Here is a 20,470-nt window from a genome sequence, read left to right as displayed (position 1 = left end):
TATCTGAGATCTCAACTTCCTCTTAAAACAATAATCACCACCATCCCTGTCTTCTCACTATATATCAGTCTTCCCCGCTGGTGTCGGTGCTCTACTTTGCTCTCATTCTCATTTTCTGTAATAGAAAATAACATCAGCAACCACAGTTTATAAATTATTACCTGACAGTACCATATTCTTGAATGATTGCAAATATTAGGACCTTCTTGTTTCTGGTTTATAGCAATTTTAAGCTTACTGGCACATGAAATGAATGTTAAGATTGTATACGAAATGAAGCGCACGTGACAGTTGGATAGCGTTTGTCGAGTCTTCATAAGGCAGGTCGGCCAGACTCTCAGACTTCATGAAACTGTTTATCATTACAAACTTCGGATGGTTGGAGGAGGAAACATATGGAAAGCTCCTTTGGAGAGTGGAACCATATATTACAAAGAAAAAAAGTAATAATAAATGCCATGATCCACTCGCTACAGGATGAAATTACGAGGATCTGAAATTCTCTCTCACCATATATGAAACCTTTACTTTAATTTCTCAAAGGTAAATGGACAACATGAACTGCACAAGGATTCATCAAGCTAACAGAACAAGTCGCTGACAGGATGTGTAAATCCAAGGGACTGAATACAATTGCTTGCAGTTTTATTTTTATTTTCATCGCAGAGTATCTCTCTCTGAATTGAAGCAGTCTTAATGGTCATAGACACAGAGACTTACCTCGGACGTGTATGGTGCCCTTTACAATTGCTTTCCGATGTAATAAAGAGATATTATCACTGAGTTAACCACGAGGAGATGTACAGTGGTCATGGTGTGTTCTGATGGAGGTTGTCAGGAGTACATACTGAACACAGAACAAAATATAGTTGAATAGACAACAGTGAGACTTGAACCCAGATGCTCTACCAATTGAGGTATAGATGATATTGTTCAGCTGCCCCCTACGGAGATTTCCTCTTCACCTGCTAAATTAAATTGGTCATCACTCAGTTTCTTGTCACCTCACTGCAACAAGCAATTGGAAATTTTACTTTTATTGTACCCCAACGGGTTTAAAAAATCATCTCTGTGTTCAAATAAATTATAATTTCTTATTAGAAATATGATGTTGAGTGATGATGTCTCTACATTGTGTAACACTCGTTCTCAAGCCTTATCGAGCTCGTCAGGGTAGAGCATTTTGAATGGCTGAGTACTCGTCAAAGAGCTCTGCACTCCTCAAAGCAAAATATATAAAGTTCACACTTGTGGTCCCCATGCACTTGTTATGTCTTTGCGTGGTATTTATGTTGATAAGTTTAAGCGGAATCTGTTCAAGGCAGAAACAAAAATAAGTTATTAATAAATATTTGTTCAAAACTTACTCTATAATGTGGAACTTGCGGTTTTGCTGTGAAATTTATTTTGGTACACCTGGAACCGCAGGCACACAACTAGAAATATTTCATCTGGACGTGAGTCAAGCTGGGTCTGAGTTTCTCAAGTTCCTCGAAGAAGGGAATTTACTCCTGCTAATTGCATGACTGATGTGCTGGAGATGGAAATCTATTTTCTTTCCTTTTGTAGAGATCTTAAAATTTTACTCTATTTGAGCCCATTTTTGAAATAACCTTCGTATCCCATCAGTAGATATGTGTCGGACAGGAGAAGTAACTTAATATTAACATTGTGTGCGTGTGTGTGAAATTATATTGTATTTCAGATGCAGAATACTCAGGTTTATAAAAAAAAATCAGATCAAAAATTAGATGTATGGCTTTTCAGGCATTTGCGCTATTAACCAGCATTTTGTCTTAGGTCTGACACTAGACTCTTCAGAGAGCAAACGCCTGAAAAGCCATACATCTAATTTTTGATCTAATTTTGATACGCTCTATTGGTGGAAAAATATCTAATTCCCTCCATGGGAACTTAGAATTTCCATCAGGTTTATAAGCCGTTGAAGCATAAGGACAATGGTGGACGGAGTGCAATGGATAAATGAAGAGGAAAACTAATAATACATACACACATACATTGTCATTATAGACTGTTATGCCTTTCAGCGTTCAGTCTGCAAGCCTCTGAGAATTTACTAAACGTTGCCACAATCCTCGATTTGCAACTAGTGTTGTGGCCTCATTTAGTTCTATACCTCTTATTTTTAAATCATTATAAACCGAGTCTAACCATCGTCGTCTTGGTCTCCCTCTACTTCTCTTACCCTCCATAGCAGAGTCCATTATTCTCCTAGGTAACCTATCCTCCCCACCACCGAAGCCAGTTTATGTGTACAGCTTCATCCATCCTAAATTAGCCTTTATCTCCTCATTCCGAGTACCCTCCTGCCATTGTTCCCACCTGTTTGTACCAGCAATCATTCTTGCTACTTTCATGTCTGTTACTTCTAACTTATGAATAAGATACCCTTAGTCCACCCAGCTTTCGCTCCCGTAAAGCAAAGTTGGTCTGAAAACAGACCGATGTAAAGATAGTTTTGTCTGGGAGCTGACTTCCTTCTTACAGAATACCGCTGATCGCAACTGCGAGCTCACTGCATTAGCTTTACTACACCTTGATTCAATCTCACTTACTATATTACCATCCTGGGAGAACACACAACCTAAATACTTGAAATTATCGACCTGTTCTAGCTTTGTATCACCAATCTGACATTCAATTCTGTTGAATTTCTTACCTACTAACATCAGTTTAGTCTTCGAGAGGCTAATTTTCATACCATACTCATTGCAAACCTATTTTCAAGTTCCAAGATATTAGACTGCAGGCTTTCGGCACAATCTGCCATTAAGACTAAGTCATCAGCATAGGCCAAACTGCTTACTACATTTCCACCTAACTGAATCCCTCCCTGCCATTTTATACCTTTCAGCAGATGATCCATGTAAACTATGAACAGCGAAGGTGAAAGATTACAGCCTTGTCTAGCCCCTGTAAGTACCCTGAACCAAGAACTCCTTCTACCATCAATTCTCACTGAAGCCCAATTGTCAACATAAATGCCTTTGATTGATTTTAATAATCTACCTTTAATTCCATAGTCCCCCAGTATAGCGAATATCTTTTGCCTCGGTACCCTGTCATATGCTTTCTCTAGATCTACGAAACATAAACACAGCTGTCTATTCCTCTAGTAGCATTTTTCAGTTACCTGCCGCATACTGAAAATCTGATCCTGACAGCCTCTCTGTGGTCTGAAACCACACTGGTTTTCATCCAACTTCCTCTTAACTACTGATCGCACCCTCCTTTCCAAGATGCCAGTGAATACTTTGCCCAGTATACTAATCAATGAGATACCTCGATAGTTGTTACAATCCTTCCTGTTCCCTTGCTTATAGATAGGTGCAATTACTGCTTTTGTCCAATCTGAAGGTACCTTACCAACACTCCACGCTAATTTTACTACTCTGTGACGCCATTTCATCCCTGCCTTCCCACTATACTTCACCATTTCAGGTCTAATTTCATCTATTCCTGCTGCCTTATGACACTGGAGTTTATTTGCCATCCTTTCCACTTCCTCAAGCATAATTTCACCAACATCATTTTCCTCCTCCCCATGAGCTTGGCTGTTCACAACACCACCAGGAAGATTTCCTTTTACGCTGAGAAGATGTTCAAAATATTCCCACCTCTCCAGTGATTCCCTGTGATCTATTATTAGTTCACCTGAATTACTCAAAACACTGTTCATTTCCTTTTCCCTCCCTTCCTAAGATTCTTTATTACTGTCCAGAAAGGTTTCCCTGCTGCTTGACCTAGCCTTTCCAGGTTATTACCAAAATCTTCCCATGACTTCTTTTTGGATTCAACAACTATTTGTTTCGCTCTGTTTCCTTCAGCTACGTACAAGTCCCTGTCTGCCTCGGCCCTTGTTTGGAGCCATTTCTGATAAGCCTTCTTTTTACGTTTACAGGCTGCTCTCACTTCATCATTCCACCAAGATGTTTGCCTTTTTCCATCTTTACACACAGTTGTTCCTAGGCATTCCCTTGCTGTTTCTACTACAGCATCCCTGTATGCCACCCATTCACTTTCTATATCCTGAACCTGATTACTGTCTACTGTTCGAAACTTCTCACTAATCATATCCATGTACTTCTGTCTAATTTCCTCATCCTGGAGATTTTCTACCCTTATTCGTTTGCAGACAGATTTCACTTTCTCTACCCTAGGCCTAGAGATACTTAGTTCACTACAGATCAGATAGTGGTCTGTATCATCGAAAAATCCGCGAAAAACTCGTACATTCCTAACAGATTTCCTGAATTCAAAGTCAGTTAAGATATAATCTATTATGGATCTGGTACCCCTAGCCTCCCATGTGTAGCGGTGAATAGCCTTATGCTTGAAAAATGTATCCGTAACAGCTAAACCCATACTAGCACAGAAGTCCAGCAAACGCTTCCCATTCCCATTAGCTTTCATATCTTCCCCACATTTACCAATCACCCTTTCGTATCCTTCAGTTCTATTCCCAACTCTCGCATTGAAATCGCCCATTAGCACTATTCTATCCTTGCTGTTGACCCTGACCACGATGTCACTCAATGCTTCATAAAAGTTGTCAACTTCATCCTCTACTGCACCCTCACATGGTCAATACACGGACACAATTCTTGTCTTAATTCCTCCCACTGACAAATCTACCCACATCATTCGCTCATTTATGTGCCTAACAAAAACTATGTTGTGTGCAATGGTATTCCTGATAAAGAGCCCTACCCCAGACTCTGCCTTCCCTTTCTAACACCCGTCAAGTACACTTTATAATCTCCTATCTCTTCCTCATTATCTCCCCTTACCCGAATATCACTTACTCCTAGCACATTCAGATGCATCCTCTTTGCTGACTCAGCCAGTTCTATCTTCCATAAGCCCCATTAATATTGATAGCTCCCCATCGAATTCCATTTTGTTCGCCAAGTTGTTTCCAAGGAGTCCCTCGCCTGTCAAATGGGAGTGGGATTCCATTACTCCCATAGGTTTGAGGCTTGCTTAAAGTGTTCTGAGCTCGGTAAATTCATGAAGCAGGATGCTGCCCTACATGCACATAGTCCAAGTGAGGATCTCTCCTCTAACGGGTTATGGACCACCGGTGAATTGTATAGTCCTAGCCGCCTGAGCACAAGGAGGGCCACGACTCAGAATATGTCCGAGATGCCCACTCCCATTCCATAGCAACCACTTACTAGGCCACTCAGCCGTTGCCCATGGTTCACGAACTAGGACGTGACTACAGTAACCCACAAACATGAACCATGAAACTAATAAAATGAAAAGAAATCAAAGATTTATTTTGGAATGGTCAGTCAGTTAGTGGACCTGTGCTGCAGAATGAGATCCACTAAAGCATTGACTGGGTGTCTGGACAGTTTCAAGACAAGGCACCAAGTTTGTGGGTCTTTTTGTGCCTTGCCTTCAAACTTTGTGAGAAAAAGTGCGCTATGGGTAAAATGTTGAAAGAAAGGCTTATGATGGTGTTGTGTAGTAACATGGAGGGGGAAACTGAAAAGTCAGAAAATCAGTGAAACTAACGTGTTTTTAAACCTTACATTTGAGCAAGCTTCGAGTATCTTGGCAGTTGTAATGGGAAAGCTGGGATGGCTGAGTGGATGGAAAAGGAAAATGGCCAAGTTATCTCTTTCTTCAGCAACACTTAAAGTTATGTTCCGTATTGAAGTGGGATTACAGTAAATTAAGGTTTTTCAAAGGTCCACCTATTCAGTACAATAATATTTTATTGTGAGTCAGTCACATGTCATAATGATACTAGTTTCGGCATCTGTTATACGCCATCATCATAGACCTTTGAAAACCTTAATTTACTATCAGCAACACTTGTCATCCAATTTCCGCTTTTCGACCAAGGAGTGAGTCTCGCTATATAGTCTCTGATTATGCTCGGTTTCCCTACTGGGTGCTGCTAAGTGACGAAGCAAAGCAAAAGCAGGATTTGCAGAGATTGATGACATCAGTGCAACTAAGAAATACTCCAGTGGTATCTGCATTCTTTCTACTTACTACAGTTTTCAGTCTGCTCTATAACTTTTGGAGAATCAAGGTGAAAATATGAAGATTGAAGGTCAAGAAAAAGAAGAGAAAGGGGAGGAGGAAAGAAAAGGATAGTAAAAATTATGGAGGAAAGAAAAGGTTAGGAAAAAATACGCACTCACGATAAAGCTATTCAGTGTGTCAGTGACAATGTGAATTCACCGTGACTGTTGTATAGCACTAAAGACATGACATCAAGGAAGTTGGAACAGGTTTTCTTGTCAGACATGTGTAACGTGGTGTATTTACATCAAGGAGGTGTAAGTAATTTGTATAACATTTTGTCTAATTTTGCTCAATCTTGGTCCACTTTGGACAAGTTTCACTGCAATTAATTGTTCACAGTGAACAAGTTTAGTGTCTGATTCCCCAGCAGCAGTCATTGTTGCAGGCGAGGTACGGTCGGCACTGGCTCCCAACAAGCCTCAGAGGACGGCGAGCATCAGGGATGCCAATGCGGACACGCCAAAGCGAAAAGCAACCGGAGGAACTCATTCGGAGGATAGTGGTTACGAGTCAGTGGAACTTGTCGATGGGAAGCCTACTGCTGCACTGGTAAGTACTTTGGGTGCTACTGATAATGGTCACTCTAACAGAACATAATAAGGTGATGCTTGTTGTTTAAAGAGGCCTAACATCGAAGGTCATCGGCCCCAGTGTTTTAGGGCCCAGGGCGGTTGTTATTGTTGTATTGACGGAATAGGCAATTGCATGTGGAATGCTGTTTGACTTGCAGACTGAGATTCAAAGCCACAAAATACATTATTGTAGTGATGGTTCATGGTGTGCGTAACTGTAGTCACGTTCTAGTTCGTGAACCATGGGCAACGGCTGAGTGGCCTAGTAAGTGGTCCTAAGAGTCGGGATACCAGTTGCTATGGAATGGGAGTGGGCATCTCGGACATATTCTGAGTCGTGGCCCTCCTTGTGCTCAGGCGGCTAGGACTATACAATTCACCGGTGGTCCATAACCCGTTAGAGGAGAGATCCTCACTTGGACTATGTGCAAGTAGGGTAGCATCCTGCTTCATGAATCTACCGAGCTCAGATCATTTTAAGCAAGCCTCAAACCTATGGGAGTAACGGAGCCCCACTCCCGTTTGACAGGCGAGGGACTCCTTGAAAACAACTTGGCGAACAAAATGGAATTCGATGGGGAGCTATCAATATTAATGGGGCTTATGGAAGAAAGAAGGTAGAACTGGCTGAGTCAGCAAAGAGGATGCATCTGAATGTGCTAGGAGTAAGTGATATTCGGGTAAGGAGAGATAATGAGGAAGAGATAGGAGATTATAAAGTGTACTTGACGGGTGTTAGAAAGGGAAGGCAGAGTCTGGGGTAGGGCTCTTTATCAGGAATACCATTGCACACAACATAGTTTCTGTTAGGCACATAAATGAGTGAATGATGTGGGTAGATCTGTTAGTGGGAGAAATTAGGACGAGAATTGTCTCAGTGTATTCACCATGTGAGGGTGCAGATGTGGATGAAGTTGACAACTTTTATGAAGCATTGAGTGACATCGTGGTCAGGGTCAACAGCAAGGATAGAATAGTGCTAATGGGCGATTTCAATGCGAGAGTTGGGAATAGAACTGAAGGATATGAAAGGGTGATTGGTAAATGTGGGGAAGATATGGAAGCTAATGGGAATGGGAAGCGTTTGCTGGACTTCTGTGCTAGTATGGGTTTAGCTGTTACGAATACATTCTTCAAGCATAAGGCTATTCACTGCTACACATGGGAGGCTAGTGGTACCAGATCCATAATAGACTATATCTTAACCAACTTCGAATTCAGGAAATCTGTTAGGAATGTACAAGTTTTCTGGGGATTTTTCAATGATACAGACCACTATCTGATCTGTAGTGAACTAAGTATCTCTAGGCCTAGGGTAGAGAAAGTGAAATCTGTCTGCAAACGAATAAGGGTAGAAAATCTCCAGGATGAGGAAATTAGACAGAAGTACATGGATATGATTAGTGAGAAGTTTCGAACAGTAGACAGTAATCAGGTTCAGGATATAGAAAGTGAATGGGTGGCATACAGGGATGCTGTAGTAGAAACAGCAAGGGAATGCCTAGGAACAACTGTGTGTAAAGATGGAAAAAGGCAAACATCTTGGTGGAATGATGAAGTGAGAGCAGCCTGTAAACGTAAAAAGAAGGCTTATCAGAAATGGCTCCAAACAAGGGCCGAGGCAGACAGGGATTTATACGTAGCTGAAAGAAATAGAGCAAAACAAATAGTTGTTGAATCCATAAAGAAATCATGGGAAGATTTTGGTAATAAACTGGAAAGGCTAGGTCAAGCAGCTGGGAAACCTTTCTTAGGAAGGGAGAGAAAAAGGAAATGAACAGTGTTTTGAGTAATTCAGGTGAACTCGTAATAGATCCCAGGGAATCACGGGAGAGGTGGAGGGAATATTTTGAACATCTTCCCAACGTAAAAGGAAATCTTCCTGGTGGTGTTGCGAACAGTCAAGCTCACTCCTTAATATAAAGTCATGGGGGATGTTGGTGAAATTACACTTGAGGAAGTGGAAAGGATGGTAAGTAACCTCTGTTGTCATAAACCAGCAGGAATAGATGAAATTAGACCTGAAATAGTGAAGTATAGTGGGAAGGCAGGGATGAAATGGCTTCATAGAGTAGTAAGATTAGCATGGAGTATTAGTAAGGTACCTTCAGATTGGACAGAAGCAGTAATTGCACCTATCTATAGGTAAGGGAACAGGAAGGATTGCAACAACTATTGAGGTATCTCATTGATAAGTATATTAGGCAAAGTATTCACTGGCATCTTGGAAGGGAGGGTACGATCAGTCGTTGAGAGGAAGTTCGATGAAAACCACTGTTGTTTCAGACCACAGAGAGGCTGTCAGGATCAGATTTTCAATATAATAAATAACTTCATGTGGCTATTACTAGCCGATTGCAGCCCTTGTAAAGCAGACCCTCTGATGAGGGTAGGCGGCATCTGCCAAGTGTAGGTAACTGCGTGTTATTGTGGTGGAGGATAGTGTTATGTGTGGTGTGTGAGTTGCAGGGATGTTGGGGACAGCACAAACACCCAGCCTCCGGGCCATTGGAATTAACCAAATAAGGTTAAAATCCCCGACCCGGCCGGGAATCGAACCCAGGATCCTCTGAACCGAAGTCCAGTACGCTGACCATTCAGCCAATGAGTCGGACAGATTTCAGTATGCACCAGGTAATTGAAAAATGCTACGAGAGGAATAGGCAGTTTTTATGTTTCGTAGATCTAGAGAAAGAATATGACAGGGTACCAAGAGAAAAGATGTTCGCCATACTGGGGGACTATGGAATTAAGGGTAAATTATTAAAATCAATCAAAGGCGTTTATGTTGACAATTGGGCTTCAGTGAGAATTGATGGTAGAATGAGTTCTTGGTTCAGGATACTTACAGGGGTTAGACAAGGTTGTAATCTTTCACGTTTGCTGTTCGTAGTTTACATAGATCATCTGCTGAAAGGTATAAAATGGCAGGGAGGGATTCAGTTAGGTGGAAATGTAGTAAGCACTCTGGCCTATGCTGACGACTTGGTCGTAATAGCAGGTTGTGCCGAAAGCCTGCAGTCTAATATCTTGGAACTTGAAAATAGGTGCAATGAGTACGGTATGAAAATTAGCCTCTCGAAGACTAAATTGATGATGTAGATGTTGATTCCCATAGGGAATCAGAAATAATTGTTCCGAATGAGTAAATTTATAATACCAATATAAATGGTCCGTTATTGGACATTATAAATTTTCCAGCTAACTCATTCCTGGCTGCCAGCGTTTCGCCTCCGTGTGCTAGGCTGGGCTCATCAGTTGGTACCTAGCACACCTACCAAGACGCTGGATAGTGCATACCGTGGAGGCCACTGCATAGGCTAATTGTAGCCACCGGCAGTGCCAATGCACTATGAGAGACATTGTCTCATTATCAAAAATTGATGCCTGCTTGGCCATCAGATGATGTAGATGTTGATTCCCATAGGGAATGTCTCTCATAGTGCATTGCCACTGCCGGTGGCTACAATTAGCCTATGCAGTGGCCTCCACGGTATGCACTATCCAGCGTCTTGGTAGGTGTGCTAGGTACCAACTGATGAGCCCAGCCTAGCACACGGGGGCGAAACGCTGGCAGCCAGGAATGAGTTAGCTGGAAAATTTATAATGTCCAATAACGGACCATTTATATTGGTATTATAAATTTACTCTTTCGGAACAATTATTTCTGATTCCCTATGGGAATCAACATCTACATCATCTGATGGCCAAGCAGGCATCAATTTTTGATAATGAGACAATGTCTCTCATAGTGCATTGGCACTGCTGGTGGCTACAATTAGCCTATGCAGTGGCCTCCACGGTATGCACTATCCAGCGTCTTGGTAGGTGTGCTAGGTACCAACTGATGAGCCCAGCCTAGCACACGGGGGCGAAACGCTGGCAGCCAGGAATGAGTTAGCTGGAAAATTTATAATGTCCAATAACGGATCATTTATATTGACTAAATTGATGTCAGTAGGTAAGAAATTCAACAGAATTGAATGTCAGATTGGTGATACAAAGCTAGAACAGGTCGATAATTTCAAGTATTTAGGTTGTGTGTTCTCCCAGGATGGTAATATAGTAAGTGAGATTGAATCAAGGTGTAGTAAAGCTAATGCAGTGAGCTCGCAGTTGCGATCAACAGTATTCTGAAAGAAGGAAGTAAGCTCCCAGACAAAACTATCTTTACATCAGTTTGTTTTCAGACCAACTTTGCTTTACGGGAGCGAAAGCTGGGTGGACTCAGGATATCTTATTCATAAGTTAGTACTAACAGACATGAAAGTAGTGAGAATTATTGCTGGTACAAACAGGTGGGAACAATGGCAGAAGAGTACTCGGAATGAGGAGATAAAGGCTTGTTTAGGAATGAACTCGATGGATGAAGCTGTACGCATAAACCAGCTTCGCTGGTGGGGTCATGTGAGGCGAATGGAGTATGATAGGTTACCTAGGAGAATAATGGACTCCGTTATGGAGGGTAAGAGAAGTAGAGGTAGACCAAGACGATGATGGTTAGACTCGGTTTCTAGCGATTTAAAGATAAGAGGCATAGAACTAAATGAGGCCACAACACTAGTTGCAAATAGAGGATTGTGGTGATGTTTATTAAATTCAGAGCCTTGCAGACTGAGTGCTGAAAGGTATAACAGTCTATAATGATAAATATGCATGTATGTACTGAAACGTGTGCACCCACTAGAAACTCTCCTGTCTGAGGACAGCCAGTTCAGTCAGAACCAGATTTGGGCCAAAGAGGACTTAATGCCAAAATGGCCAACTAGCCTAATGAAAAGATCATGTTACTGCAACACTAAGAACCCACTTTGTTTTTTTGTTTTTTTACTATTTGCCTTACATTGCACTGACACAGTCAGATCTTTTGCCGACGGTGGGACAGTGATACGGCATACAGTAAACTGTGTGCACACTGCTCAGAACACTGGAGGAGTGGGCACACAGTGATATGGCATGTAGTAAACTGGATCCACAATGCTCAGAACACTGGAGGAGTGGGCACACAGTGATACGGCATGTAGTAAACTGTGTGCACACTGCTCAGAACACTGGAGGAGTGGGCACACAGTGATATGGCATGTAGTAAACTGGATCCACAATGCTCAGAACACTGGAGGAGTGGGCACACAGTGATATGGCATGTAGTAAACTGTGTGCACACTGCTCAGAACACTGGAGGAGTGGGCACACAGTGATATGGCATGTAGTAAACTGGATGCACACTGCTCAGAACACTGGAGGAGTGGGCACACAGTGATATAGCCTGCAGTAAACTGCATGCACACTGCTCAGAACACTGGAGGAGTGGGCACACAGTGATACGGCATACAGTAAACTGCATGCACACTGCTCAGAACACTGGAGGAGTGGGCACACAGTGATACGGCATACAGTAAACTGCATGCACACTGCTCAGAACACTGGAGGAGTGGGCACACAGTGATACGGCATGTAGTAAACTGGATCCACAATGCTCAGAACACTGGAGGAGTGGGCACACAGTGATACGGCATACAGTAAACTGCATGCACACTGCTCAGAACACTGGAGGAGTGGGCACACAGTGATACGGCATACAGTAAACTGGATCCACAATGCTCAGAACACTGGAGGAGTGGGCACACAGTGATATGGCATGTAGTAAACTGGATCCACAATGCTCAGAACACTGGAGGAGTGGGCACACAGTGATACGGCATGTAGTAAACTGCATGCTCACTGCTCCAAACACTGGAGGAGTGGGCACACAGTGATACGGCATGTAGTAAACTGCATGCACACTGCTCAGAACACTGGAGGAGTGGGCACACAGTGATATGGCATGTAGTAAACTGCATGCACACTGCTCAGAACACTGGAGGAGTGGGCACACAGTGATACGGCATGTAGTAAACTGGATCCACAATGCTCAGAACACTGGAGGAGTGGGCACACAGTGATACGGCATACAGTAAACTGTGTGCACACTGCTCAGAACACTGGAGGAGTGGGCACACAGTGATATAGCCTGCAGTAAACTGCATGCACACTGCTCAGAACACTGGAGGAGTGGGCACACAGTGATACGGCATGTAGTAAACTGCATGCTCACTGCTCCAAACACTGGAGGAGTGGGCACACAGTGATACGGCATGTAGTAAACTGCATGCACACTGCTCCAAACACTGGAGGAGTGGGCACACAGTGATACGGCATGTAGTAAACTGCATGCTCACTGCTCCAAACACTGGAGGAGTGGGCACACAGTGATACGGCATGTAGTAAACTGGATGCACACTGCTCAGAACACTGGAGGAGTGGGCACACAGTGATACGGCATGTAGTAAACTGGATGCACACTGCTCAGAACACTGGAGGAGTGGGCACACAGTGATATGGCCTGGAGTAAACTGCATGCACACTGCCCTGAACACTGGAGGAGTGGGCACACAGTGATATGGCCTGGAGTAAACTGCATGCACACTGCTCAGAACACTGGAGGAGTGGGCACACAGTGATATGGCATGTAGTAAACTGTGTGCACACTGCTCAGAACACTGGAGGAGTGGGCACACAGTGATATGGCATGTAGTAAACTGCATGCACACTGCTCAGAACACTGGAGGAGTGGGCACACAGTGATACGGCATGTAGTAAACTGGATCCACAATGCTCAGAACACTGGAGGAGTGGGCACACAGTGATATAGCCTGCAGTAAACTGCATGCACACTGCTCAGAACACTGGAGGAGTGGGCACACAGTGATACGGCATACAGTAAACTGTGTGCACACTGCTCAGAACACTGGAGGAGTGGGCACACAGTGATATAGCCTGCAGTAAACTGCATGCACACTGCTCAGAACACTGGAGGAGTGGGCACACTGTGATACGGCATGTAGTAAACTGCATGCTCACTGCTCAGAACACTGGAGGAGTGGGCACACAGTGATATAGCCTGCAGTAAACTGCATGCACACTGCTCAGAACACTGGAGGAGTGGGCACACAGTGATATAGCCTGCAGTAAACTGCATGCACACTGCTCAGAACACTGGAGGAGTGGGCACACAGTGATACGGCATGTAGTAAACTGCATGCTCACTGCTCCAAACACTGGAGGAGTGGGCACACAGTGATACGGCATGTAGTAAACTGCATGCTCACTACTCCAAACACTGGAGGAGTGGGCACACAGTGATACGGCATGTAGTAAACTGCATGCTCACTGCTCCAAACACTGGAGGAGTGGGCACACAGTGATACGGCATGTAGTAAACTGGATCCACAATGCTCAGAACACTGGAGGAGTGGGCACACAGTGATACGGCATGTAGTAAACTGGATCCACAATGCTCAGAACACTGGAGGAGTGGGCACACAGTGATACGGCATACAGTAAACTGCCTGCACACTGCTCAGAACACTGGAGGAGTGGGCACACAGTGATATGGCCTGGAGTAAACTGCATGCACACTGCCCTGAACACTGGAGGAGTGGGCACACAGTGATATGGCCTGGAGTAAACTGCATGCACACTGCCCTGAACACTGGAGGAGTGGGCACACAGTGATACGGCATACAGTAAACTGCAGGCACACTGCTCAGAACACTGGAGGAGTGGGCACACAGTGATACGGCATGTAGTAAACTGCATGCTCACTGCTCCAAACACTGGAGGAGTGGGCACACAGTGATATGGCCTGGAGTAAACTGCATGCACACTGCCCTGAACACTGGAGGAGTGGGCACACAGTGATATGGCCTGGAGTAAACTGCATGCACACTGCCCTGAACACTGGAGGAGTGGGCACACAGTGATATGGCCTGGAGTAAACTGCATGCACACTGCTCAGAACACTGGAGGAGTGGGCACACAGTGATACGGCATGTAGTAAACTGCATGCTCACTGCTCCAAACACTGGAGGAGTGGGCACACAGTGATACGGCATGTAGTAAACTGCATGCTCACTGCTCCAAACACTGGAGGAGTGGGCACACAGTGATATGGCCTGGAGTAAACTGCATGCACACTGCTCCAAACACTGGAGGAGTGGGCACACAGTGATACGGCATGTAGTAAACTGGATCCACAATGCTCAGAACACTGGAGGAGTGGGCACACAGTGATACGGCATACAGTAAACTGTGTGCACACTGCTCAGAACACTGGAGGAGTGGGCACACAGTGATATGGCATGTAGTAAACTGGATCCACAATGCTCAGAACACTGGAGGAGTGGGCACACAGTGATACGGCATACAGTAAACTGCATGCACACTGCTCAGAACACTGGAGGAGTGGGCACACAGTGATACGGCATACAGTAAACTGTGTGCACACTGCTCAGAACACTGGAGGAGTGGGCACACAGTGATACGGCATGTAGTAAACTGGATCCACAATGCTCAGAACACTGGAGGAGTGGGCACACAGTGATATGGCCTGGAGTAAACTGGATCCACACTGCTCAGAACACTGGAGGAGTGGGCACACAGTGATACGGCATGTAGTAAACTGGATCCACACTGCTCAGAACACTGGAGGAGTGGGCACACAGTGATACGGCATGTAGTAAACTGGATCCACAATGCTCAGAACACTGGAGGAGTGGGCACACAGTGATACGGCATACAGTAAACTGTGTGCACACTGCTCAGAACACTGGAGGAGTGGGCACACAGTGATACGGCATACAGTAAACTGCATGCACACTGCTCAGAACACTGGAGGAGTGGGCACACAGTGATACGGCATACAGTAAACTGCATGCACACTGCTCAGAACACTGGAGGAGTGGGCACACAGTGATACGGCATACAGTAAACTGTGTGCACACTGCTCAGAACACTGGAGGAGTGGGCACACAGTGATATAGCCTGCAGTAAACTGCATGCACACTGCTCAGAACACTGGAGGAGTGGGCACACAGTGATACGGCATACAGTAAACTGCATGCACACTGCTCAGAACACTGGAGGAGTGGGCACACAGTGATACGGCATACAGTAAACTGCATGCACACTGCTCAGAACACTGGAGGAGTGGGCACACAGTGATACGGCATACAGTAAACTGTGTGCACACTGCTCAGAACACTGGAGGAGTGGGCACACAGTGATACGGCATACAGTAAACTGCATGCACACTGCTCAGAACACTGGAGGAGTGGGCACACAGTGATACGGCATACAGTAAACTGCCTGCACACTGCTCAGAACACTGGAGGAGTGGGCACACAGTGATACGGCATACAGTAAACTGTGTGCACACTGCTCAGAACACTGGAGGAGTGGGCACACAGTGATACGGCATGTAGTAAACTGCATGCACACTGCTCAGAACACTGGAGGAGTGGGCACACAGTGATATGGCCTGGAGTAAACTGCATGCACACTGCTCAGAACACTGGAGGAGTGGGCACACAGTGATACAGCATACAGTAAACTGCAGGCACACTGCTCAGAACACTGGAGGAGTGGGCACACAGTGATATGGCCTGGAGTAAACTGCATGCACACTGCTCAGAACACTGGAGGAGTGGGCACACAGTGATACGGCATACAGTAAACTGCAGGCACACTGCTCAGAACACTGGAGGAGTGGGCACACAGTGATACGGCATGTAGTAAACTGTGTGCACACTGCTCAGAACACTGGAGGAGTGGGCACACAGTGATACGGCATGTAGTAAACTGTGTGCCCACTGCTCAGAACACTGGAGGAGTGAGCAGCCAGTTATATAGCCTGCAGTAAACTGCATGCACACTGCTCAGAACACTGGAGGAGTGGGCACACAGTGATATGGCATACAGTAAACTGGATCCACAATGCTCAGAACACTGGAGGAGTGGGCACACAGTTATATGGCATACAGTAAACTGCATGCACACTGCTCAGAACACTGGAGGAGTGGGCACACAGTGATACGGCATGTAGTAAACTGCATGCACACTGCTCACAACACTGGAGGAGTGGGCACACAGTGATATGGCCTGGAGTAAACTGCATGCACACTGCCCTGAACACTGGAGGAGTGGGCACACAGTGATACGGCATACAGTAAACTGGATCCACAATGCTCAGAACACTGGAGGAGTGGGCACACAGTTATATAGCCTGCAGTAAACTGCATGCACACTGCCCTGAACACAGGAGGAGTGAGCAGCCAGTTATATAGCCTGCAGTAAACTGCATGCACACTGCTCAGAACACAGGAGGAGTGAGCAGCCAGTTATATAGCCTGCAGTAAACTGCATGCACACTGCTCAGAACACTGGAGGAGTGGGCACACAGTTATATAGCCTGCAGTAAACTGCATGCACACTGCTCAGAACACAGGAGGAGTGAGCAGCCAGTTATATAGCCTGCAGTAAACTGCATGCACACTGCTCAGAACACTGGAGGAGTGGGCACACAGTGATACGGCATGTAGTAAACTGTGTGCACACTGCTCAGAACACTGGAGGAGTGAGCAGCCAGTTATATAGCCTGCAGTAAACTGCATGCACACTGCTCAGAACACTGGAGGAGTGGGCACACAGTGATATGGCATACAGTAAACTGGATCCACAATGCTCAGAACACTGGAGGAGTGGGCACACAGTTATATGGCATACAGTAAACTGCATGCACACTGCTCAGAACACTGGAGGAGTGGGCACACAGTGATACGGCATGTAGTAAACTGCATGCACACTGCTCAGAACACTGGAGGAGTGGGCACACAGTGATATGGCCTGGAGTAAACTGCATGCACACTGCCCTGAACACTGGAGGAGTGGGCACACAGTGATACGGCATACAGTAAACTGGATCCACAATGCTCAGAACACTGGAGGAGTGGGCACACAGTTATATAGCCTGCAGTAAACTGCATGCACACTGCCCTGAACACAGGAGGAGTGAGCAGCCAGTTATATAGCCTGCAGTAAACTGCATGCACACTGCTCAGAACACAGGAGGAGTGAGCAGCCAGTTATATAGCCTGCAGTAAACTGCATGCACACTGCTCAGAACACTGGAGGAGTGGGCACACAGTTATATAGCCTGCAGTAAACTGCATGCACACTGCTCAGAACACAGGAGGAGTGAGCAGCCAGTTATATAGCCTGCAGTAAACTGCATGCACACTGCTCAGAACACTGGAGGAGTGAGCGGCCAGTTATATAGCCTGCAGTAAACTGCATGCACACTGCTCAGAACACTGGAGGAGTGGGCACACAGTTATATAGCCTGCAGTAAACTGCATGCACACTGCTCAGAACACAGGAGGAGTGAGCAGCCAGTTATATAGCCTGCAGTAAACTGCATGCACACTGCTCAGAACACTGGAGGAGTGAGCAGCCAGTTATATAGCCTGCAGTAAACTGCATGCACACTGCTCAGAACACTGGAGGAGTGGGCACAAAGTTATATAGCCTGCAGTAAACTGTGTGGACACTGCTCAGAACACTGGAGGAGTGGGCACACAGTGATATGGCCTGGAGTAAACTGCATGCACACTGCTCAGAACACTGGAGGAGTGGGCACACAGTTATATAGCCTGCAGTAAACTGCATGCACACTGCTCAGAACACTGGAGGAGTGGGCACACAGTGATATGGCCTGGAGTAAACTGCATGCACACTGCTCAGAACACTGGAGGAGTGGGCACACAGTGATATGGCCTGGAGTAAACTGCATGCACACTGCTCAGAACACTGGAGGAGTGGGCACACAGTGATACGGCATACAGTAAACTGGATCCACAATGCTCAGAACACTGGAGGAGTGGGCACACAGTGATACGGCATACAGTAAACTGGATCCACAATGCTCAGAACACTGGAGGAGTGGGCACACAGTTATATAGCCTGCAGTAAACTGCATGCACACTGCTCAGAACACTGGAGGAGTGGGCACACAGTTATATAGCCTGCAGTAAACTGCATGCACACTGCTCAGAACACAGGAGGAGTGAGCAGCCAGTTATATAGCCTGCAGTAAACTGCATGCACACTGCTCAGAACACTGGAGGAGTGAGCAGCCAGTTATATAGCCTGCAGTAAACTGCATGCACACTGCTCAGAACACTGGAGGAGTGGGCACACAGTTATATAGCCTGCAGTAAACTGCATGCACACTGCTCAGAACACAGGAGGAGTGGGCACACAGTGATATGGCCTGGAGTAAACTGCATGCACACTGCTCAGAACACAGGAGGAGTGGGCACACAGTTATATAGCCTGCAGTAAACTGCATGCACACTGCTCAGAACACTGGAGGAGTGGGCACACAGTGATATGGCCTGGAGTAAACTGCATGCACACTGCTCAGAACACTGGAGGAGTGGGCACACAGTGATATGGCCTGGAGTAAACTGCATGCACACTGCTCAGAACACTGGAGGAGTGGGCACACAGTGATACGGCATACAGTAAACTGCAGGCACACTGCTCCAAACACTGGAGGAGTGGGCACACAGTGATATAGCCTGCAGTAAACTGGATCCACATTGCCCAGAACACTGGACGAGTGGGCACACAGTGATATTACCTGGCCAGAACAAATCAAACTACAATCTCTACTGATCTGCATTTAGGGCTGTCACTCAGGTGGCAGATTTCCTATGTGTTTTTTCCTAGCCATTTCTTAAATGATAGCAAAGAAATTGGAAATTTATTGAACATCTCCCTTGGTAAGTTATTCCAATTCCTAACTCCCCTTCCTATAAATGCATATTGGGATCTTTCATACTTTTAAAGACACCACTGAAACTTATTCATCTACTGATGTCATTCCATTCCATCTCTCCCCTTAATTAAGAACTAGCATTAGGTTTAATGGTCCACCAGTCAATATACTTGAATGTGTTCTCACTTGTAAAGTGAAGTGTATTTATTGACTGTGTGGTCCATTATACCTAATACTTGTTCTTAATTAAGCTGTATCAGTGTGGACCAATATGATGAAGTTTGTTAACTGCAACGTACCACTTAGTTGAGCAGCTCGTCTCCTTTCTCCCAAGTCTTCCCAGCCCAATCTTTCCACATTTTAGTAACTCTACTCTTTTGTCGGAAATCACCCAGAACAAATCGAGCTGCTTTTCTTAGGATTTTTTCCAGTAATCCTTGTGAGGGTCCCATACACTGGAACCATACTCTAGTTGTGGTCTTACCACAGACTTATATGTCGTCTCCTTTACATCCTTACTACAAACCCTAAGCACTCTCATAAGCATGTGCAGAGGTCTGTAACCTTTATTTACAATCCCATTTATGTGATTACTCCAATGAAGATCTTCCTTATATTAACATGCGTGTACTTACAATGATCCCCAAAAGGAACATCCATTCCATCAACGCAGTAATTAAAACTGAGAGGTCTTTTCCTACTTGTGAAACTCACAACCTGACTTTTAACCCTTTTTGTCATCTCACAATATTATTCAGGTCATTTTGCAATTGCTCACAATCTTGTAACTTATTTATTACTCTATAGAGAATAACATCATCTGCAAAATGCCTTTTCTCTGAATCCACTTCTTCACACATATCATCTATATATACACTGACTGACAGAGCAAATGCAACACCAAGAAGGAGTGGTCAGAACTTTATGCCAATTGCAGGGTAGACTGACGTCACTGAGGTATGCTCATGATGTGAAATGCGCCGCTGTGCTGCGCACGTAGCGACCGATACATGGGACACGGCGTTGGCGAATGGCCCACTTCGTACCGTGATTTCTCAGCCGACAGTCATTGTAGAACGTTTTGTCGTGTGCCACAGGACACGTGTATAGCTAAGAATGCCAGGCAGCCATCAACGGAGGCATTTCCAGCAGACAGACGACTTTACGAGGGGTA

At 45.2% G+C, this 20,470-nt stretch overlaps 1 protein-coding gene across 3 annotated transcripts in view; it reads left to right on the top strand.

Annotated features, from left to right (window-relative positions):
* LOC136884320 (uncharacterized) overlaps window positions 1-20,470 on the top strand; it is a 207,579-nt gene that overhangs the window by 151,946 nt on the left and 35,163 nt on the right. The window contains exon 7 of one of the 3 annotated variants that reach the window (XM_068229910.1): window positions 6,452-6,615. In XM_068229910.1, coding sequence (XP_068086011.1) covers window positions 6,452-6,615 — 164 coding nt within the window. Of the gene's footprint in view, window positions 1-6,436; window positions 6,616-20,470 lie in introns of all 3 variants that reach the window. The other 2 variants (XM_068229909.1, XM_068229907.1) reach the window with 2 other exon arrangements.

This window comes from Anabrus simplex, chromosome 12 (genome assembly GCF_040414725.1).
Source record: "Anabrus simplex isolate iqAnaSimp1 chromosome 12, ASM4041472v1, whole genome shotgun sequence".
Classification (NCBI taxonomy): domain Eukaryota; kingdom Metazoa; phylum Arthropoda; class Insecta; order Orthoptera; family Tettigoniidae; genus Anabrus; species Anabrus simplex.
Note: the sequence above shows the minus strand (reverse complement) of the source record. Positions and strands in the feature narration are given on the sequence as shown.